Here is a 24,499-nt window from a genome sequence, read left to right as displayed (position 1 = left end):
TCAACTTATCCTAAGAAAAGGAAATATCCAAACTTCCTTACACAATTTTTTGCCATTTTGTAGTTCTCTGGCTTATTCTGTTCTTTGTGTGTTTTAATGTGAGCACATTTTTACACATGTAAATGTATACTGGTGGGAATAATTGTTTCCTCCAGGTTGATAATGCAGAACAGTAGGAAATTTCTGCTGCTAAAGATTCATGAGGGATATTAAAGATCTGAGCTGGGCTACAGGAACTGATGGCTGTTAAGCTCCTGTAAGGAAGTAATGATTTCTCCCAAAGAAATATTTTTGTGCACAATCAAAAGGGTATTTTGACTAAGATACCTGAACTGCTTAATTAAATCTCTTTTATTTCCAGAACATTTAAGCTCTTAATCACAGTGTAAACAACAATTTTGGAAGGGTGGAGCTATATAATTTAATCTTATTTGTGAATGAATTTATTTTTTTTAAATTTATTTATCAACTTTACTAATAACTGACTTAGTTTTATTTGACCAAAATTTAAAAGAATATATTTGTGATTTATACCTATAAAATATGTATAAAATACATAGATATATGTACATACGTATTTTCAATTTTATGTTGGAAAGACAGATTAAGCTAAATTTTTAATCAGTTATAAGTTAATTTTAGGAATTAGAAGCCTGAAATTCTTCCAGGGAGTTGAATACCAAACTGTGTAGAACTGATTATTGGCATAAAAACTCAGACTGCTATGAGAGATCTTCATATGGCTTTTCAAGAAGCAAGTTTTAATGTATGAAAACATCACAGACAAGAGCTGGAATGCCTGTGTATACTGTTCTTAAAATGATGGAGAGGAAACTCAGCTGATATTTTCTGACACCAGTTTTCCTTTTGGTTGGCATTACATAAATTTCACCAGAAGTCATTTTTAAGTGGGTGTGTGAACACACCGTACAACATGGCTTCAGAAGTACATGAGCATCTCCTGAGCCTCTCAGAAATGAGTAGTAAGGACAGCCCACAATTACTCTCTAAACTTCTGTCTCCCAGACAGAAGAACCAAAAAAATCTTTCTGGGACATGACAGTTTTATCCCAGGAGCCATCTGAGCTTCCAGTGGGATAACAATTTTCTCCATTTGATTTAAACTCTGTCACTCTGCCACATCAGTTCGGGCTGTCCCATTCATCTGAGCTGGCTGCTGCTGACCAGAAAGGTTTGAAGCTTTGCTCTCCAGGCTGGGAGCCTGCAGCACAGGCATGAGTTAGCAGCACACCAATGCTCCTCCTGCATCTATCTCTCTGGAGGCTCACCAACTTATGCAGAGACCTGGAGCTGCAGGCTGAAGCAGCTTAGATATGGACCTGGTTACACCTCAAATGCAGTTTAGTCTCCTGAATTATTTAAATTTTGCAGGTCGTTGTCCAGGTTCACCCATTTATAAACTCTTCCTCCACTGGAGAGTTTTAGCTGATGTAGGTTTCAGCTGGAGGATGTATTCAATTGTTTTGCTGATAATGCAAGGTCTCCTCAATAGCTGGTACGCACCCTGTACCCATCTACACTTTGCTCTTCAAAATCCACAACAGTCAATAAAAAAAAGAAATATAATGTCTAGAGCTGGTTTTAAAAAACAGCTTGAGGAAATGCATTACAATATATGTGGGATAGGTAATAGAAAGAGTTAAACTCTTCAAGTGATGGCAATTATACTCTGCATGCAGAGCTAATTATTGTATTGTACATCCTTCTAGTTTCTAGTACAAGATGGAAAAACAATGTTATAAATAATTTTCAGAAATGGATTTCTGATTATCAAATTTGTCTTATCTTTATCATATGAAACATTGAAAGTCTAACTTGATTGCTCTGAGAAATTATCAGTTCTACCATATTAATGAATAACACTTAAGCTTTTAGAAACTGAAAATTACAGCTGAAAGTTGTGTGTGAAGTTTCGTCTCTGGCAAATTATCCCTTCAGTGGCGAGCCAAGTGTTCCCCAAGTGCTCTTACAAAGTGTGTTTCAAGGGCATCCCATAAAGGATGGTTTGTTTGTTTGTTTGTTTGTTTTTTTCATATGTGAAGAATGCTATAGAAGTTGCTAGACTGTAGAAAGTTATAACAAAATTATGGTCTTGAAAAAGCAGTTTCTTTTGGGAAAGAATTTTTTAGTTGCTGACATCAGTCCTGTTCACTGAAGACAGAAACTGTCCAAAGACAACCAACATGCAAATTATACAGTATCATATTCTTATATATTTGGAACTCCAGTACTACACTTCTGGAAGCAATGAGAGTTTTGCAACTGTTGAAGCAAGAACAAAGTCCATGCCTAAATGAGGAAAAGTTATTTTAGTAATATGAACAATCTTAATCTGTATCAAATATTTGTGCACTGAACATCAGTAAGGTAAACAGGATGAGATGTGAGTTTTGGCTGGTTTCAGTTTATGAAGTTTTACTAGTTCATCCCAGGCCATATGATTCTGCTTTTTAAAACTTTTCACTTCTGGTGTAATTAAAACTCAGGCAAATTTTTATTGCACTCAGTTTTAATAAAAATCTGATCCAAATATTTTAATTTTTTTTGTCTTACCATACTTTTCTCTTTACATATAGACACATATATTCTAAGAAAGGATTGAAAGAGAAGGAGTTTTGCTACACATAGCAAGATTTTGACAGAGAAAGCAACATTCTGTGTGTGAGAACAGATTTTTGACAAGCATTAGGTACCACAGAATCACAGAATTGTTGAATTTTGGCATCAGCTCTTGAGGACATCTCGGCCACTCCCCTGCTTAGGGGGTTGCTTGGGGCTGTATCCAGACAACTTTGGAGCATCTCCAGGCATGGAATCTCAACAGCCATGGTGGGCAAAGCAGCTTATCTCTGGGAAGCACCTCCCACTGCATTTGAATGCCATGCTTGGGATTAGCATACAGATTTAAAAAAATAACATATATAGGGATATAGCTTTCCTCTGAGATGAATATTGTGCAGTTCACCATCGTTCTGGGGAGACATTGGAAATGCTTAAAGATAGATCTTTCCCAGAAGAGTTCAAATGCAGATTCAGGAATACTAGTTAAAACCTTTACTGGTAAAAAGGCAGTTTTACCCAGAGAAGTTCCACTTCTGATACATGCCCATATAGAGATTTTATTAGTGTCTGGAAATTTTTTCCTACCAACTATTCATTTAGCATTTCACATTTTGTTAAAGAAAAAAAAAAAAAAAAAAAAAAAGCTAGTTAGAACCAAACATTTTAATTTTGTGGTAAATCAGAGTAAATCAGACTGTAAAAGATTTGTTTTATTCCAAGTCACAGTATGAAAGGAAAGCTGGGTAAAGCAAGTGTTATTTAACACTAAATAATTTCATTTCCATGACTTCATCAGACTTACATATCAGCTATTCAGAAAATAGTCCCAAAGAGAGTCTTTAATTTAAACTGTCTGATGTTCTTTTGGCAGTTGTAGTGAAACCAAGAGATTTGTTCTCCAGAAAACTTGGACAAAGTTTCAGTTCAGAGAAAAGGGGGAGATGGATTGGTAGTTTGGGGTTTTCTTTAAGGTGGACTTTACTGCAATTTACTCAGTTACTGTCAAGCAAACTGTATTTTTTCTGGAAATTATTATCATTAACTCTCATCCTTCCTTCAAAAAACCTAGTACCTTTTAAAAGTAGGTCTACAAAAGCTAACACCCAGTGAAAATAATAAATACTATATCTCTGTCTTAAAGGATTTTTGTTCACACAATTCAGTGGAATAAAACATGTTAGAAATTATTTTCCCAAACTAAATCCTTTGCTTCAAGCCATACCTCAGACATTTTCTCAGAAAAGGCATAATGGAAATGTGAATAAATAAATGTTGGTTCAACTTAGCAAAATAAAACTCTCTTTGACTGGCTGGAGACAGAAACACTTTCAAATAAGTCTTTATAAGCTGCTTCAGGAAATTAGTTCTAGAAATGGTGTTTACTGAAAGAAAAATGCTTTTAAGAAAGGCACTGTCCCTTATTTAAAGTTTCATTCAGAGTTAATTGTTCTTTCCACTGTCACTAGGTCTGGAAAAGGTGCCAAAAGACCTTCCCCCAGACACAACCCTGCTGGACTTACAGAACAACAAAATCACTGAAATTAAAGAAGGAGATTTCAAGAACCTGAAGAATCTTCATGTAAGTGTGCAAATTAACTGGTATTTACCAACAAAAATGGGGAGAAAATGTGACTTTGGTCTGGTAATGCATTTTTTATGGAAAACTCATTAAATAATTTGTGATCTTCCTCCACCAGCCCAGCCTATTTATTTCTATCCCCATTTCTCTCTTGCAAGATTTCTTGCCAAACTACAGAAGTTTCTCACCTCTTTTCAGCCCTTCATACCTGTCTCCTGTCCATTCAGCTCCCTGATCTCCACCATAGCTCCTCTCTGATATTTATTTATGTTCTCAGTCTCTTTGGCACAGTTACTTGGTTATTTCCATCTCAACCCTGCCACCTCACTCACTTCTTACTGTACTCTTTCCCCTCCTACCTCTGAGCTCACAGAGATTTCTATGTGCCACGTTTGTCAGCAGACATTCTGTACTAATTTTAATTCAAGAATCTTTCCAAATTTCTCTTCTGCCCCCTGCACTACGATGAAATTGTGTTTTTGCAATAACCTTCTCCTAGCAAAGCTTCATCCTCATCCTTCTCTACCTGCCAGTCTCTTCTAACACTTTCTGCCTGGTTTCCTCTTTGCTGAAATATTTTCCTTCCTGGTTTCTGTGACTATTTTTTTTTCTGGTTCACCTCTTCTTTTCCAAGTTTCCATCAGACAGCTACCTTCCTCTCTGTTTCTTTTTTTTTTTTTTTTTTTTTTTTTTTTTTTGCTCTGTCTGAGGTCCTCCTCCCTGTCTATAGTTTTTTAATCAACTTTTTAAAATACACACTTCATACTTTTGTCTAAATTTTGTTGAAATATTTTTCTTTACAGAGCAGAAAAAGGTAATTTTCTCTTTCTGAAAGTAATATCCTAATTCAGGCATATGCCTGAAAATATTATTTTCTAGGCTTTCAACAACTCATTCTGTGTATTCCTCCATTTGATCCTTTATTATTATAAGCAATATCTTATTTGGCTTTTCTTGCCTGGTTCTTTACAGCCTCTTTCTATTCTATTCTATTCTATTCTATTCTATTCTATTCTATTCTATTCTTTTACAAACAAGAAGCCAATTCCCAATTTTTTATCCATAAGTGGTGCCAATATCATCACTCGAAGAATTTTGTTTCAAACAAGAATCTACATTCAAACACTCATACTTGGGAAAAAAACCTATACAATTTTACCTCTTTTAATTTCTTCCACAGTCCATCTTAAATATTTGTTTAAATGCAACATCAAGAAGAAAATTTAAAAAAAAAAAAAAGAATGCCAGACTGTCCATAGTGAAGGGCTCTGCATGAGTGAATCATGATGAGGTTCATGCCATCTAATTTTAGCATAGGTGTCTAGTTGATCTAGTTCCAGAGATAACCTCTAAAGACAACAAAACATGTTCTTCCACATCACATTTCAGAGGACTAGGTTTAAGAATGAGATAATTTGTTCCCCAGATTTTTTTTTTTCAATTCCCTTCTTTGGCTACAGGACAGATTTGACACTGTAAAATGTTCCTGCCCATTTGTTTTGGTTTTCTTCCACCTTGGAAAGAAGTCCTGTGTTTTCAGTGAAGATTATCTATGAGGTGCTAAAAGAGACAAAATTCTTATCAGTGAAATTAATCTTTTGGCAATCCTTCTTCATGACACTGTATTACATGAGTCAGAGCATGGTATTGCAGATGAAAATCACTGCTCCCAGTGACTTCTACCCACTTGGCATTTAGTCCAGGTCCAGGTCTCCTGCTGTGAGCTATGCTGTTGTGAACTTATTTTATCTCATTGAAGTTAACTCTAAGGGGTTTTCTTTATTTGTTTTGGGCTTTTTTTCCTGTTTTCTTTGAATTTTTTCTAAACAGATACAACTTAATAGTGAACTAAATTAGTAACTCCTCAAGAAAGAAATTATTTGTTTGGCTTACTCACAAAACTACTCAGGGCATGCTTAGGGACCACTGGAAATCATACATTAGCGTAAGTTTTAACAAGTAACCTTCGAAACTGCAATTTTCCTGGATTTACTCAAGAACAAATAATGATTCTCTCAGGGTCCCCTTCCAACCCAAACCATTCTATGATTCTATGATCTCCTCCCCAAAAAAATAATTCAGTCATGCAGTATATTTATGTAACTAGGCACCATCTTTGCTCTCAGCAGGAATATTCCTGTGTAAGTTCTGGGAATGATTCCCATTCCCTAACTTTCTATTAAATATTTTTCAGAGGGAGTATTGTTTTTAGAAAGTAAAACTCAAAAGCATTGTTGTTGATAGAGCTCTATTATCTCATTTATTTTAAAGAGTGTGTGAGGTACATATATAAAATGTGTGTGCTTTTTAATCTTATTTCCAGAGAAACGTGGCTTGGGTTAATGTCACATTTGACAGTGTTATGTTCAAAAATTTCTTAGACTTTACTAAACTTTCTTGTATTCTAGTAAAAAATTGACAGTAGTATTGTTCCAAAATCTAAAACTGTAAACTGGACTTAACCTCTTGCATGAATGATCACTTAAGGGAACAATTCCTTAAACCCCAATTTTCATAGATCTTGAAAAAAATGCACAGCTTATACAGTTTGTTACTTTTAAATAATCCATTAAAATACCTTAATACTTATAGCTGTCATCAACCACAGGTGTATTAGTTTTAGAAGTGATTTTCATTAACAAGTTGGGTTGAACCTAAGGTTTGACTGGTACTAAAACCCAGAATAAGTAGCAAGAAAATAAAGGATTTACCTATAACTTGTCCATGGCTTCTCTTTCAGTACAAATGCAACTGCTTATACTACACATCACTGAAGTACACAGCACTGGAGATGAAAGAGAAATTAGAACCTACCAAAATACTCTTAGTATTGAAAACTTTCCTAGGTGGATTTCACAGCTAAAATTTGCAGCTGTGGAAATATGGCAAGCAATTAGAAGAGGACACAGCTAAAGGAATATTTACCTGCAAATAATAGATTTCTGCCAAGAAACATCAGACTCAACAGTTACAGTGCACTTGATATTTTCATAGCTTTAAATTATCCAGGAAAAAGTGGCTAAACTATTAATGTTGTACTGTTAAAACTCAGTGAAACTTCACTTTATTTGAAAATAGATTGTTGAAAGATTGTTTGTTTGTGTGGTTTTCATTTTAGTTTTTTTAGCACAGGGATTGAGAGAATAGAGGAAAAGTTGAAGACTTTTTTTACAGGCTGAGGACTGAGTTTCACGTTTTCAGAAAACTGTCTGATATTATGTAAAAAAACTTGCTTATGACTTAGACCTGTGGCAAAAAAATCAGACAGGAAAGCTATTGGAAAAGCCAGGAAAAAAGTCTCTATTTCTATGAAACAGGCAGAATTTTCCAGGCAGACTGACATTTCTGGATGGAGTTCAGTACTTTGACCCCATGGACACAATAAAGAATCCAAAATACTGCATGAGTAAGCTCTCATGCAGAGTAAAGGAGGAGCCTACACAAACAGCACAGGGAGTTGCAGGCTGTGTGGCAAAGCCAAAGCAAACCAGCAGAATGCCTGCACCTGGAAAAAGAGGTGGAAGGAACTGCTCTGTGTTAGATCACTATAAGAGCAGCACAAACAACAGAATGGTGACTGCATGCTTCTCCAACAAGAATTTTTCAATTGGCAGAGTGCTTGTGTAGTGAAGGAAGATGAGTGCACTATTGGCCTGAAATCAAATGGAACATTACCTAATTGAAGCTAGCAGAACTGTTCAAAGCCATGGCTGTACGTACAAAAGTGCTAAAGCCAACTTTGTTTAAACTGAAGGAAAAGATCTAAGAGATAAAAGATTTAAACTTGGAACTTAAAGTTGTGACCATATCCACACTAAATGTGGAGGCAGAGAAACTGAAACTTTTTTTGTAGTAACAGCAAGCAGAAAAATAACGTATGGCAGTAGAAAATTTCATGCCATCATTTTTTTACAAAACAAAACAAAAAACAAATAAAAACACCAAAATACCCAAACAAAGCAAAACAAACCTGAAGAAAAGTCTAAGAAGATCTTTCAGAGATACAGAAAAACCTGAGATCAAAAAATATTAATTAAATAATCCAGACTTCTGATGACTCATTACAGCTTCAGTTCCCTTTTCCCAGGCATAAAAAGAAGTTAACATTAGTCTCTGTAAATCACAGAAAGAATCAGTAATCACCATCCTCCTGTGAAAAAACAAAGACAGATATCTCTGTCCACGTTCTACCTCTGAACCCAGTTCCCAGTATCATCAGTGGCAGGACTGAGGTGCTGCTTTATGTTTCTAAAAAATATTCAGTAGGGGGAACAAAAAGTTAATCTTCCTGAAATACAGCACTCCCTTAGAGAATTTTCATCTCCTCATACTCACCTGTGCATTGTGCTTAAGACACAGTGAGATTTTCCACAGAAACAAGTATAAAACAGATCACATGCACAGAAAACATTTTTCTTGTACAATAGGTAAAGATTTTTTTTCATGTGTGGAAAAAAAAAACAGGACAAAATATTTTGAGGTCCTTAAAATTCTGGAGAGAGTCAGCATTACAGGCTAATGAAAAAAAGGAAATTTTTATAGAATATAATAATAAAAAAACAAGATCAGCTGTAATAAATTTAATGAATGACCAAAATTTCTTGTCATAGTAGACAAGGTCAGGGTTGAAAGAAAAAGCAAAATGCAGAACCACCTGTTTCCTCATCATCTGAGCAAGTCATGTTGTGTGAGGGGTACCAGTGAGAGCTCAAAGGCCAGGCAAACCAGGTCTGCAGCAGGCTCCTTTGCTTTGTGAGATTATTCAGCAAGGTCCTGTCCATGTGACCAAAGTGCTTTCCACAGGCTTCTGTTTGTACTGAGAGGCTGCTCCTTCAGTGCCTTGACATCTCCTTCCTTCACAATTCATTCATCTCTGTTGCTTCCATCTCATCCCTTTTTCCTTGCTTTTCTTCGCCATGTCCTCTTGATCCTAGGTTTGGATGATTAGAGAAGAATGTCAAGTTCTGGTTTTGGGGGGTTTTGTTTGTTTTCTTTTGTTTTCTTCTTGGGTTGTTTGGATTTTTAGTTTTTCCATAAATGTACATACATCCTTAATAATTTGGAAGAAAGCCTTCCTTCTGTGTTCAGGTTATAAGTATGACTTATCTGAAAATGTAAGGTAAACAAAAGGGATTAATGTTATTATTATTTTATATTGGGATGCCTGGCTCCTGAGGTTAAAGTTCTTAAGATATAACTGTTCCTAGCAGAACTGTAATAAAAACCAGGTAATAATGTAATACATAACCCAGGAAATTAAAGAAATTCCATTGGGTCAGGGATTGACTTTTCAGTTTAAACCCTGAAGGATGCATGCATCAGTAAAGAATTGATGTTAGATAAGAGTTCCATCCCCAGCTGGCAAAACAGGTGTATCACTATGCAATACAGCTGATGAAAGTTTGCTGGTAATTTTCCATTTTAATTCTGCTTTTGGCAAGGCTCTCATTTCTAACTATACTAAATTAAGATGAATGGGGATTAAAATCCCTCAGAACAGTCTCCTGAGATTCTCATATAATGAAATCGCACCAGAAAATTTAATTCCTTGCTCCCCACCCCTAGACAGGGCAAAAATTGGAAGTTTTAGTAACCACAAGAAGAACAACCCTATGCTAATTCCAACCTGCCTGCCACACGCTGCCTCTTCAGTTTGTCCGGGTGTATTTTGACAAAAGCCTGCCAACAAGGGTTCCAAAATTTTCCTGAATTGTGAATCCTCCTTTTTGTGTTTGGAATAAATATTTTATGTAGAAACCAGGTCAGAAGGAGCTAAATGACCAGACTCCCACTGACTTTAATGTAGCCAGCATCTATTCCTGTCATTCAGTGGTTTTTATTTTTTTCTCCTGACTACAGAAATACCAGAGGTGTTTCACTAAAAGAGAAAGTCATCTTTGGAGCAAAGCTTCTTTTTTTTTTTTTTTCCTCTCTGAATGCCACTTAAACTGCTGGTCATGATAAGGTGGTACAATATTATAACTGAGTCAATGTTTACTGTGCAGTTAACATGCTTTATTATGACAAAGGAAAAAATGCTTTAGCTCAGGAAGATGAAGATGGAAGTTTAGTTTTCTCTTGTCCATGGGAAATTGCTATGAAATATCTAAGCCTAACAAACCAATGTATTAATACTTAATGTATTTTTGCCTCTTTTCTTTCTTTCTTTCTTTCCTTCCTTCCTTCCTTCCTTCCTTCCTTCCTTCCTTCCTTCCTTCCTTCCTTCCTTCCTTCCTTCCTTCCTTCCTTCCTTCCTTCCTTCCTTCCTTCCTTCCTTCCTTCCTTCCTTCCTTCCTTCCTTCCTTCCTTCCTTCCTTCCTTCCTTCCTTCCTTCCTTCCTTCCTTCCTTCCTTCCTTCCTTCCTTCCTTCCTTCCTTCCTTCCTTCCTTCCTTCCTTCCTTCCTTCCTTCCTTCCTTCCTTCCTTCCTTCCTTCCTTCCTTCCTTCCTTCCTTCCTTCCTTCCTTCCTTCCTTCCTTCCTTCCTTCCTTCCTTCCTTCCTTCCTTCCTTCCTTCCTTCCTTCCTTCCTTCCTTCCTTCCTTCCTTCCTTCCTTCCTTCCTTCCTTCCTTCCTTCCTTCCTTCCTTCCTTCCTCTTCCTTCTTTTTATTTTTTGTATCCATACCAGGTCATGTTGAAAGCTGTGCATTTTTTTGCTCAGTCCTTTTTATTGTAAATTCATGATGTGCTTCAAAATTTTTTGGGCAGGGGAAGTTAGGGTTTAGAGAATATATTTATTCTAAATGAAATATCCTTTTTTCTCCATTAAAAGTGAAAGTGTAGAAGAAGGTCGATTTTCAAATAAGGGCATCAGTTCCTGTGACATTTGTTCTAGGATGCAATTTCTGCCAAATTATTTCACACCAGCAGCACTGCAAGTGATATCTGAACCTAGGGCTCCAGCACTCTTGAGCACTTTCAGGATGACCCGTTTTTTTTCTCTCCTAGTGCTTCTTTCCCTGTACAAAAATTTCATGTCCTTTAACACACTGAATATGTCTCATCATGCCATCTGGGCTTTATTCTGGATAGCTGGTCCTGTGACCTGTTTTTGCCTAAGATCCATTCCTCTGTAACACTGCCTGCAGATGTTTTCCCTAGGTTTTTGTCCCCTAGTTCCTGTTTTCATTGACCTCTAAATCCCCTGAGTTTTTAATTTTATTTTATTTTGGTTTGGTTTAGCTTTTGTTACATGCAAACCATGCGGGACACATTCTGAGGAAAGTAAACAGCATTGCTGCAAGGCTCATAACTTAGTTCTTTAAGAACGGGATATAATAGAGGCATTGTGAAGTGGGAAAGGAATCCAGGGCTATGGCTTGCCAGGTGTGATACTGGTGTGTTATCCTCATCATTTGTTGTTGCTCTGGGAGACAGTAAAACGTCTCTGACAAACTGTAGTGTGTGGGTTTATTTTTCCTTCTTTACAGCTGCACAACAATGGAAAAATAATGCAGGTTTAAATATTGAGAGCAGGGACTTGCAGAGAGGGGTCTAAGTGGGAAATAGTATTCTGGCACAGAAAAAGTTGTAAATTCTGACTTGTGGTACTTTCCCACCTTATACCATGAAACATATTCCCACTGTGAAATTAGTGTTTTTATACATACCTTTGATAGAATACCATCATTTCTAAGTGAAAAACTCCTTTAGTGTTTGAATTTTTTAAAAAGTCTGTGCGTTTCCCCAAAATAACATTAGCATATTCAGGAGAAAGCATTGGAAAAGCATAACAGATTAATTCTAGGCACCCAGATAACTTCTGGGTTTGGTCAGGGGTATCAGTTACACTCTGAAGAGATATAACAATCAACTACTCAGAGAAAATTTACAGAGACTAGCTGAATGTATGCCTGCCTATTTCCAACCACAAATATTTCACACCAAATCATTAGCTGTGATTACTGTTGCCCTTTTTTTTTTTTAATTTAGAAGATACCATAGTTAAAAGAAATCCAAAAAAGGCAGACTTTTAGCTGAAACAAATGGTTAATCAGTACAAAACAAAATACAGGATAAAAATTTCAAATACTCATAACATGAGCCCAAACTCACTGATTGTTGACTTAGAGATCTATTAAAAAATAAAGAACAACATAATTAGCAGTAGCACGTTTGATTATTGAAATAAAAACAATGTAAAAGACTAATCTATATAATTCCAATTGTACCACTTTTAAATAACTGGATTGTTTGCCTTGTCCTAATACTCTACATGTAGCTGAATTTCACTATGGGCAGAATTTATATCTGTGTCACGATTCTGGCAATCATGAATCAGAAAACCACTCCCAATGTGTATTCATGTGTTCTTATGTCAGGTTTTATCATTCAGGCCCAAATAATAGAGAGTTGGTGGCAGGGCCTCCACTGACCAATGTATTTATTTTGGGGTGGGCTTATTGTTAGGGAAATACTCTTGCTGAACTGTGGGTGACCTCTTCCACCTCCTCTTGCACAAGTTATTTCTAGCTAGCATACAAAATTAAAACCAGATATGTTCAGCTTTATGTGTGCTCAACGAAACCATGCCCAGTACACACTGCTGGCTTTGCTCAGGGTGATCTGCAAGAGGAGTCCATCAGGGGAAAAAGACATCACCATTTTCTTCTGCCCACTTCTCTGCCCAGTTTTCATGATGGAGAGGTGCTGTCACAGAGGCTGATAGTCTTGTTACTGTTTTAATACTTAACTGATTATGGAATGAGTCAGATACTCCATTTTCCTCCAAGAAACAGACTAAAGTGTAATTCTGAAAATATTGAAAGTGTATAAAAATGCTCTGATGTTCACTATAGTATTTACAACAAATTTTGTCTTCTGTTTCTGAAACTAGCATAATGGAGGTGGTGAAAAATGATGGCCTATTAATAAATAAAAGTAGATATTATAACAATATTTACATGGCCCATTCTACATAATCCACTGCAAAAACATGCAGTACTGTAAATCTGATAAGTAGATAGCAAACAGGTGGAATGATAAGTCATTCAAGTATCTATTAAATCTGAAATACTCTCCATTACTGTGTTAAGTCCTGACAGTAATGAGACCTTCTCCCTTTTTGTGTTATGGTTAATTATCTATGAGATTTAGAAGCAATGTAAAATTTCAGAGGCATGCAGAGAACACCTGTTACAGATAACAGTGCTTTCATGGAGGCATTTCTCCCCTGGCTGTATAGAGAGATAATCTTAGAGTTACCCTGAGTCTAGATATCACAGTTATGAGAACTGGATTAGACACTGACAGGAAAGGTAAAGTAAGTATGGTCCGTGATTGCCAATGGCAGGACTAGGAGCCTGATGCTTCAGATTGTTCCCCTTCCATGCAAAATTTTTCTTACCAAAAAGATAGCTTATATCCCTGAAAAAAAAAAAGTTTGTTATTCATCCCAAATCTAGGAAGTGCTGTTTTATAAGACTAAGAGGAATGAGGTGAAGTTATGCATGTTTTTATTAAGCTGGGCTGTGCCTTCACTCTATTGAGTAACAGAATTTCCTGTTCAGGAGAAACTGGTTAGAAGGGTCATGTGATGATGGGCAAGGTATAACAGTATCCTTAGGATAAACAAAATCAGGAAAAAATACCCAAACAAAAATTATATTTTATGTGACTCTCTTGTTCTTCACAGATTTCAAATGGATCGATTGTACTTATTCTTGCACATAATGAAGGTGCATTGCAGTCTCAGCAATGAAATAACAGTTGCATTTGTTCTATAGGACTTTCACTGCTTCAGAAGTTTATAACCTTTTTTTAGTAATGCATTGCATTTTCTTCAGCTCACCAAATTTTCCATCAGAAGACCTCAAAAGGCACTAAAGAATAGTAATAATAATAATAATAATAATAATAATAATAATTTTAAAATGTTTCTCCACAAAAATAATTTCCCTTGTGATCATCTGAGTTCTTCTTGATTATTACTCCACAGGCATTGATCCTTGTCAACAACAAAATCAGCAAAATAAGCCCATTAGCTTTTGCTCCTCTGAAGAAACTGGAAAGACTTTACCTGTCCAAGAACAACCTGAAGGAGCTCCCAGAAAACATGCCGAAGTCTCTCCAGGAGATACGGGCTCATGAGAATGAGATCTCCAAGTTGAGGAAAGCTGTCTTTAACGGGCTGAATCAAGTGATTGTCTTAGGTATGAGCATGAGAAATATAACAAACAGAACTGAGTGTTTTTTTCAAGATGCTGTTTGTAGTTTGATCAGTGGTTATATGTAGAAAGGCCCCAATAAATTGTATCTCCAAATTAGCTTTGACCTGAAGAACATAAGTACCTACACTGCAGCCCAGCTCACAATTGTGTTTTGTTGGCAGAGCTAGGCACCAATCCAATCAAGAGTTCAGGTATTGAGAACGGAGCTTTCCAGGGGATGAAGAGGCTCTCCTACATCCGTATCGCAGACACCAACATCACAAGCATCCCAAAGGGTAAGAAATTCAATTAGTATTTCAGAGATTTGCACAGGTATGTTGTGGTAACTTCTACTGAATTGGAAAAAAAAATATTATGGGAGCTTTTTGAATCTGTCCTTAAAGTATCTGGTTTTAAACCAGATGACTTTTATTAGTTTGGAAAATTTTGGTTTTCGTTTGCAAGATCCATGAGAGGTGCACTGTGAAACGTCATTTTATGTTATTTTGCTTTTCTTGTCTCACAGCTGAAATATAAAATGGAAGATGTTTCAGCCTCCAAGCCTGGTTATTGAGCTTGACTTACATTACACAACTGTAAAGTCATGTAAGATTAACCAAAGTTGTGCAAGCAGAAAATCAGCCCTCCACAAATCTGTGGCTTTGAAGACAAAAATGCTGTTCCTATAACAAAACAGAAACCTTTGCTATTTTTCAAAGTATTTAATTGCAAATTCCTACAAAAGAACAATTTGATTGTAATTTATTAAAAACAAAACAAACAAACAAGAATGATTCCAATTCAGAGGAAATTATATTCAATTTATTCATACTTCAGTCAACAAATTGTTTTGAAATGGCTGAAAACTTTTTCAGAGATAATACTGATTTTTATTTTTTTCTTCCCATATTTCCTGTTTTGGATGTTCTTTTGAGGGACCTCAGATAGGTAAAATGGGTTTCCTCTTTTTTTTTTTCTCCTGATAAACAGAATTTGTAAACTAGTATGCACCTTAACAGAAACAACGTTAAAATTATTTTGCCTCATACTTACAGTATGAGTTTCTACCGCTGTTTCTTGTTAAATATCTAGGTGCCACATGTTTGCATATTTATGTGTATGGATAGTCTGGCTAAAATCAGAGATATTTACATGTCCCATTTATATAATCATGAAGGGTAGAATTAATAAATGAGAAAAATTCAATTTAGGTATTTTTAAAGAGTTAACTGTTTTATAATGACACTAGGAGCTTGGTCTTATTTAATCATAAATTAATTGTTGGTATCTGTTTTCAGTTTCCCTGATTGTGAAAGTTCTTTATTTCATTTAGTGAATAGTTCGTGGGCATGTTTAGAACAAATATTTTGTCAACTGTGAAAGAGCCTTGTTATGGTTCAAGTATGTTTTTAAAATATAAGAATCCAGTTTAATCAAAAATAATTTGATGGAGTTCTCTCTTTCAGGCCTTCCTCCATCCCTTACTGAACTTCACCTTGATGGCAACAAAATCAGCAAAATTGATGCTGAAAGTCTCTCTGGACTCACCAACTTGGCAAAGTAAGAATTAATTTCTTCTTTTCACATAAAATATTCGTTGAAATTGCAATCACCACCCACATAATTATAAAACATAAGTCTGGCTTTCATGAGTATTAGAATCACTGAAATAATCAGAACTTAACAGGAAAGCCTTCTAAGGATTTGTGTACTGATTGAAGAGAACAAACACTTCATTTATTTTCCTGACAAAATTTTTCATCTGTTTTCAATTATGAGTGCTATATGCTCAGGAAAACTGTTTATTTGATGTACAAAAATAACAAAAAACAAAAAAGAAGAAGAAAAAATATAAGAAAAGAAAACAAAACACACACACACACACACTAAAAAAAAAACCAAAAAAACTCAAATAAAAAAGCCCAGAACAAAACAAAAACAAAAACAAAACAAAACAAAACAAGAACAAACAAAAAATAAAAAACCAAAAAACCCCCAAACAAACAAACAAGAACAATTAGACTTTTTTAATTGTATAATGTTTCTTTCATTTCATGTCCATCTTTGGTTTATGCAGTTTTCTTGGAACACAGCAATGCTCATGCAGTTTGCCTGGAAAATGAGGAAAAAAGTACATGGTAACCAAAACTTCTTTCAACAGTGGTTCCTTTGTTTCTCAAGAAAGGCAAATCTGCAATGAGTCCAGGAACATGATTAAGAGAAAAAAATCATAAAATTTAATTGAAAAATTGTTACTGTCAGAGTGACTTTACTCTGCCAATCTGTGACTATGTTGTTGAATAAGTTTCTGTAAGTGTAAGAAAATAAAAAGGACAATTCCCAAAAAGCCCTTATACAGAATGATTTGTGAATTCATTCATGTCAAAAAACATGTAGAAGGAAAAAATTGTCCTTTACTACAAGTAATTTTTATAATTTAACACCAAAAAAATTACTGTGAAAATGGTTTTTTAAAAAGATTGACAATCAGACTTTTAACCAGTTTACTGGATTAATGGATTTTCATCTTCATCATCTGCTTGTCATAATGAGAGTAGAAAACAGAAATCAGAGAAAGATTACTGAGCAACAAGAGTTAATGTTTATGACTATTTGTATTTGCTTGGACAGCAGTTCAATGGAATGAAGTAATATTAGTAATATAGTAATAGTAATTAGTAATATATAGTAACCTAATACTAATTTTGAATCTGAAAATTCCAAGATATAAAGCTTAGAAGACCTTTCCAGATCTTATAAATTAAGACATATCATCTTATGTTTTATGTTAATATTTTATCACAGACTCAAAAAAAAAAAAAAAATCTGTTCTAGATTTTAATGAAAAAATAAAAATATGATAAACATGGATTAAAGGACTATGAAGCAGTTATTGTTTGTTACAGAGGCTTAGAACAGATTATAACATTCTTCAGAGAAATTATGAAGAAAACTTCCAAAAGCAAAACAAGATGATAACTACTCAGGTAGAGAGTAATTTACATTACTGGAGGTGGGGGTTGTGGGGCATAGGAGCTGTCCTGCAGGTGACACAGTTTTTCTGTTTTTCTCATTCACACACTTGGAAAACACCACAGGCATGGACAACACTGTTGGAAGTCTGCCTTAAGACATAAAGTTTTAAACAGCAAGTGCCAGTGGAGTCCTAAAAATATCTAAGCTTGGGCTGCTTCTATTGTGGGTGTTCTGTATGGAACAAGAAGATACTCTGCTGACCATGACATGGGAATGTGGAGCTGCTCAGAGCAGGCTCCATGTTTTAAAGCATCCTCTGCCCTGTGCTTAAGCAGGTAACCTAGGCATAGTCAGAGATGCCCTTTTGCAAAGGTGGGAGGTAAGGAAGAGCACGGAGTGCTGAACAAGGAGCACATCACACAAAACAAAACAGACAGATGGGGAAAGGAGGGAGCTATGGAAGAGCTCTAGCCCACCATAAAGAACCCCAGCCTTTTTTTATATGTCTAAGTTTTCAGAGATATTAGGACAAGGTCAGAAAACCTTGTTCATGCCTACTCAAGCTTGACAGGCTAATAGCTGCCCTAAAGCACAATAATCTTCGAGAAACAGGGAATTTTTCTGGCTGTGTTAAGGAATTTTAAATTGTAAAATGTTTCATGCAAGAGCTTGGCGTAGGTGTATTGTTAGTTCTCTTTTGAATTTTCTTGCATTCCAGTATATGTGCAACATTTGTCCTTTTTATTTCTTTGTTTTCCTTGTAAAATTACTCCTAGGTCTTTCAAAAGCCTTCATTGAGTGACTCAGTGAGAAAGCAATAATCTTCTGAAAGTAAACCCAACAAAGACTTTGGTGATTACATGCAGGAATGAGTTCCAAGAGGACATTCACATTGTACATCTGATGTTACCAACATCTATATTCTAATAAAACTTACTGAGAGGGTCCAGCTCCATACAGTGGAAGTTGAACCAAGCAAAGGGACTTTTACATTAGATATCAGGAAAAATTTCTTTACTGAAAGGGTAGTCAGGCATTTCAACAGGCTGCCCAGGGAAGTGGTAGAATCAGCTTCCCTGGAAGTGTTCAAAAGGCACAAGCATTTAGCACCTGGGGACATGGCTTAGGGGTGAACATGGTGGGGTTGCATTAATGTTTGGACTTGGAGGTCTCAGAGGTCTTTTCCAACCTTAATGATTCTGTGATTCTAAACCCATAATGATAGTAATGGTGTTGAGCATTAAGTTTCTTTTAAAAACATAGTGGAAATGATACAGCAGGGGTGTTGGAGAAAAAATGTGAACAACTATTTGAGAATTTATTCATTTTTGAGATATGTGTTTGATGATGCTCTTCAATTATTTAGAATACTTGGATGAGGTTTACTGAAATGCTGGGAAAATGTTACTTATTCACTAATAAAAAAGGAAGTAATATATCAATGTATGAAGCAAGAATGATTTTTGAAATTCTTCCTTTCTTTTCCTATGGGAAGAATGATGAAGACCATATCCTTTCCAAATCACCCTCTGTTTTACACAGTAATATTGACTGTAAGCACAGCCCCAAGTGACTAAGAGTTTTTGTAAGACATTTAGAGTAGATGTAATTTCATATAATTTCATTCCTTCTGGAATTTAGGTCCACTTCACTACAGACTCCTACAATTTCATTCATTCCCTAAAAGACTTTGTCTAAAGGGACTATTTTTCTTCAATAGATTAATATGAGAGTCAGAACTGGTTTTCTTGGCACTGGTCTCCCAGGTTTGACACACCTGCTTGTAGACCTGCATATGTAGAGAGCACATAATTAGATATGTGTCAAACAAGAATTCATTGCTCTCTGACAAAACGTGGAGGTTTTTTTCCAATCTTTTCAAAGACATTCACTATGGATACTCATCACTGAAGTCCATTGTAAGCATTTTGTAGAACTTCAGACTGAATTGCTATGTAGGTCCAATTCCCCAAGCTTTCCTAAATCTTGGTATATCCTATTCAAAAGAAAGTTCATTCTAATAACTTTTAATGAAAATTCTTCATTATCAAATTCTAGCTAGAAGATGGGATACTGTGAACTGATTTCTAACTGAAGTAAATTCATGTTGATATAAGTGGGAGCTTTCAGTTCTGTAATTTTATTCTAGTTTCAGAATAGTTTCTGACTTCTGAAACTGCTACAAGCCACAAAGAAATACAGGTTATTAGAGAATTGTGAAGAAGACTTTCTTAAAAGTACTCCTCCACAGCAAATTATTTTAATATGAGGTTTCTTATTAATTGTATTATCGATTAAGCTTTAAGAAATTTCAGAGCATTTTCCCCCTCAATATTAAAATAAAAAAGCTTAAAGTAAAAAAAAAGCTTAAAGAAAAACAGCAAAATAGATGAGCTAAGTTTAGCCTTTATGGAAATAATTTTCTAAAATTACAATACTCCTGATGATTATAACTCCTGAAGTGTTGTCGCTGGTTTCTTTACTGCAACACAGAGTACTGTAAATTATGCCAGTCTCTTGAAAAATTTCTGTAGTTTAGTAATTACAAATCAAAATACTATAAACACAGAAATACACAGATAAAAACAGATTGTTCAAATTGAACATGAATTGTTCTACAAACCTAGTATGTGGATGTGTAAAGGAGAAAGGGTGATTTTGTGATGAAAACTGGATTGGATTAACTATCTTAGAAGGATGTGGTGGAGTTTTAAGCTTAACAGCTCTGGGAACATGGGTTATGTAGTTTGACAAAAAGCTTCAGACAGTGCTCCTTAAGTCACAGGTATCACTTGTTCAGTGTTTCAGCTTCCAAAGACAAACCGGTGCCTACGGAGGTGCTAGTAGGTATCTACACCAGGATTACTCATACAGCTCATCAAAGGATGCAGTATTGTAAGCACAGGTTGAATGATATAATGATAATTGTGATTTTTCACACCACATGTCAAACTTATTTAATTTTTTTTAATTTAACCTAGCTCTACCTTGCTCACATATAATTCTGAAAATTAGCCAGGTCTGTTCTGCAACAGCAGTGCAGAGAAGCAATCAACCCAAGCAAGAAGAAAGACAGCTATGTGGGCAAGTTTAACACTTTTTTTTTTGTTTCCTCTTTTTTTTTTTTTTTTTTTTTTAATTATTTCAGACTGGGTCTCAGTTTCAACAGCATTTCTTCAGTTGAGAATGGCTCTCTTAACAATGTACCTCATTTGAGGGAGCTCCACTTGAACAACAATGAACTTGTCAGAGTACCCAGTGGACTGGGGGATCACAAATACATACAGGTAAAGTTTATCATACTGTCTCAGAGAGCAATAGTTGAAAGATTCCTAATGGTATTTGTGTCTTTATTCAGCCTTGAACAGAAATGTGCACAGTGTTTTTAATTTGATGCATGTTTCATAAATGCTTGAATTATCAAGGAAATGTTGAATACAACAGGAAGACTCTTATTCTGATTTTTTTGTGGAAATGGTTATGGAGGTGTATAGATATGGAGATGTACATTCGTTGTCTCTGTATGTCTGAAGGGCCACAAAAATATGGGATTATTTGTGTACCTTGGTTCCTCTTTACTCAAAAATTAATTTCTAAAATAACTTCATCTCTTGATTTTTTTTTTCTACTAAGTGACGTTTTGCAACCTTTCCCAATAACTTTTCCTTTATTATCACACAAAACAGTGCCATCAGGAGGGCAAATAGACAAAACCGGCATTTCACATTACCAGTATATTTGAGGTCCTTTTGGCCAGATACCTAGAAAGATTGCCTCTCAGGAGCAATTTAAATTTGTCTTCACCCAGACTAAGATTTTACAGCAAAGAACGCTCCCAAAGAATGAAGACTCCCAAATGTAAATTACCCCCTGCATGTTCCTTGGAAAAATTCTCCAGAAGTGGTGAATCTGAAGCAAAATGATAATCATCAGCTACTTTAAATTGTCATTAGTGGTTACTTTGGCTCTGAGTCCTGTATAGCTGCACTCATGAGAATGAAAATATTAGAGCTGGAGAGAAACCAATTAGTATCAAATACATTTTCAGTACACAGCGCATGCTCCTGAGCCACAGTGCTGTATTCATAATTTCACATCTTTGGCTCCTCTTTTGGTTACAGTACCACCAGCTGACAGTAACATTATTAGATTGCCTTGCACAGTTTGTGCACTTTCTGTAGAAATTATGTCAATTGGGTGCATGCTAGGTATTTCAAAAGGTAAACAGAGTCAAGGATTTGTTTGGCAAGAAGACATATTGTCATAATGTTGCCAAAACACATGTGAAGCATTTAATATGAAATAATTCCTCTTATTTGCCATGATAGCTCAATTTCTCACTTCAGTACTTGTATGCTTTTCAGGTGGTCTATCTTCATAACAACAAAATCACTTCCATTGGTATCAATGACTTCTGCCCTCTTGGCTACAACACCAAAAAGGCCAGCTACTCCGGCGTGAGCCTCTTCAGCAACCCCGTGCAGTACTGGGAAATCCAGCCCTCTGCTTTCCGGTGTATCCATGAACGCTCCGCAGTACAGATTGGAAATTACAAATAGATGTCTAAAGATGGGGTTTGCTTGTGTTCCAAAGCGTCTGTCCTTATAGGCCTGTTCAAAAAACCGTTGCTAACAATTAACGCCAAATGCCAGAAACTTCACTCTAAAGTGGAGATGATCCTTTGAGGTAGAATAAATGAGACATTACAGATGTACAAGAGCGAGCATACCATCAATAAGAATTGCCCACTGTGCTTTAAACTGACTTATTTCAGCCTTCTTTTCCAGCATGCTTTCTGTGGCATTTTTCAGTTTGCTGAATGCTACAGGTTTTCAGATTCCACTGTATATGAAAATTCGGAGTAAATATTTGTCATTATGATTTATAAAAAAAAGACAATGATTGAGGTTATTTTTATAGCCACACACAGAGAAAAATAGCAGAAGGGACAAAAGACTCTCAAATCATCTTGAGACTTGAGAAGGTAAGAGTTACCTCCTTTAAATTTATTTCAAGCCCTGGAGGTTTAAAAATATCCACTATAAGATAATTCTGAATGTATCTATTTAGCAGAGGCAAATAAAGTTGTTGCTAATGTCACTATTTTTGAAAAAAATAAAATAAATTTGTATTGTACACATAGTTCTTTAAAGTTTGCCATTCTTCTAGAGCAATGCTATTCAGAATTAGCCTAACATCATCCTAATGAATAAAATATTGAGTAGTCTGCAGTAAAAGACTTGTAACCTGTATCTGGAGCTCAATGACTAAATTTCTCTAGAGCAAATCCTTCTCACCTTAGTCACAAGAGCAGTTTTTACGACTGTACTGCCTTGCACAATATGGTATCAGGGTTTAGTAAATGTTATCAATCCATGTATTTATCTAAACAAAAGCCATAGCAGTTCACTTTTCACTTGTTCTTCATTGTACATTTATCAGCATCCATTCCTGGTTTTGGTTTTTAAAAAAAGGAATTTAGAAGTAGAGATATGCAGGTTCCTCTGTCCGACAAATTTGTGGAATTTAGACTATAGAAGCAAAACCATAAGTATAGAAATATATGAAGTGAAATAACTGCTATTGTGGACATTGTTGGGACACCATTTGTAGATGTATCTATTTAGAGTGATTTGGAGCCCTCTGTAAATTGGGATTCTTCAGCCCATGCCAGCGGGTAGCAAGCACATCAAAGGTAGGCTGCACATATCTACTGTCAATCTTCAAAGCTAAACATATACTCAATAAAAACATCACCTGAAAAGAATCTTCTGCAGACTCTTAATACTCCAAAGTCAATCTCTCTAATTTGTAAAACTTATATGTCATTTATATTAAAGAATAATGTAATACAGGCAAACTCCAAAGTGTTTGTCTTTCTTCTTTTGTTTTGATAGAATAACAAAAGTGTGTCAGAACTTTAAATAAGTCTTGAAAATTTAACGCCTTTGGCATGATGATAGCTAAAATAAGAATAAGTTCTGTGAAATTCTTTTACCTCAAGGAACTTTTTCATGCCTAACTCTCATAGGTAATTTTTTAGGAGCAAACAAATATAGTCTTTTTATAGCTGTCATTCAGTAGAAAATAATTTGAAACAATTATGACTCACTATAACCACTACACAGAAAAAGAATGTTTGCACTCTTCTGAGCTATCTTCTTCATATAGTTGCCAAAGATTTCTCTGCTTTCTATCTGTTTTTCTTCTGGATTTCACATTTTCAGAGAGTTATTTTTAAATAAAACAAACAGTATATGATAACTTTCTGTCACAGGAGGGAAAACACTCCATAAAATCATCAGTTATGGTTCTTTTTTTTCTTTTGGTTCTTGGTTGGATATCGACTGTTGTGCACACAGAGACTTCATGCAGAAAACTAAGCACTGGCATTTCAAGTGAGAACAAAGGCATTGTCTTAGCCTGAAAAACAGAGTTTGAATGTACATGGTTACAGAAAGAGATCCACACAAAAAATAAAAACAATTACAAAAAGCATCATGTAAACATATGCACAAACTCTCCATTTCTCCATCCATGGTTTTAACATCTCACATACTAAGGCTTTTCTTTCAAATTAGAACAAAATTCAACAAGTCCAGAAGAAAATATCTGAGTCTGGTCCTCCTCTGTAATACCCATGATATGTCCCCTATCAAGCTTGCTGCTTGCTGCTAAAGCGTAAGCTATTTATCATAAAACACATTCCCTTCTAACAAGCAAAGACTGCAAAGATAGCAGGACTTCCCTGATTCCCAGTCTTTCTCAATGAAGTGAAATAAGCAAATCCTAACAAGAGACCTAAGCAAGATCATGACAAATTTGAAAGGTACACACACTGTTGGTTTTCCATAAGTTGTGCAGCCACACCAGTAATATTTGACTGATGGGATTCTATCCATGCACAGCATCTGCAGAGACTTCAAAGCAGCAGGAAGCCCAATACTTTCAAAACTGCTTTTCATATAAATAAAGAACAGATGGTTATTCCACTTAAAAACAAAACAAGGAAAGAAAAAATAGGAAAATAAAAAGAACAAACACAAACAATCTATAAACAGTTGAGTGGAAAGAAATAGAAGAATTAAAGTAGAAAGCCTTTGGGCCTGCAGTGCATCCTCAACTTCTTCGTAAAGTATGAAGACAGTGAATGGTCACAACTGTTGGACTCAAACACATAAAGAATAATTAATACCCTTGTTTCCTGGTGCAGCCT

At 35.5% G+C, this 24,499-nt stretch overlaps 1 protein-coding gene across 2 annotated transcripts in view; it reads left to right on the top strand.

The window, feature by feature from the left end:
* Window positions 1–23,143, top strand: part of DCN (decorin) — a 38,854-nt gene extending 15,711 nt beyond the window's left edge. For both annotated transcript variants that reach the window (XM_041409821.1, XM_041409823.1), the window contains exons 3-8: window positions 4,050–4,162; window positions 14,097–14,310; window positions 14,490–14,603; window positions 15,774–15,867; window positions 20,432–20,570; window positions 21,648–23,143. In XM_041409821.1, coding sequence (XP_041265755.1) covers window positions 4,050–4,162; window positions 14,097–14,310; window positions 14,490–14,603; window positions 15,774–15,867; window positions 20,432–20,570; window positions 21,648–21,842 — 869 coding nt within the window. In that variant the 3' untranslated portion in view covers window positions 21,843–23,143. The remainder of the gene's footprint in view (window positions 1–4,049; window positions 4,163–14,096; window positions 14,311–14,489; window positions 14,604–15,773; window positions 15,868–20,431; window positions 20,571–21,647) is intronic.
* The last annotated feature ends 1,356 nt before the right edge of the window (window positions 23,144–24,499 follow it).

Source organism: Onychostruthus taczanowskii, unplaced genomic scaffold (assembly GCF_017590055.1).
Source record: "Onychostruthus taczanowskii isolate IOZ18803 unplaced genomic scaffold, ASM1759005v1 scaffold31, whole genome shotgun sequence".
Classification (NCBI taxonomy): domain Eukaryota; kingdom Metazoa; phylum Chordata; class Aves; order Passeriformes; family Passeridae; genus Onychostruthus; species Onychostruthus taczanowskii.
Note: the sequence above shows the minus strand (reverse complement) of the source record. Positions and strands in the feature narration are given on the sequence as shown.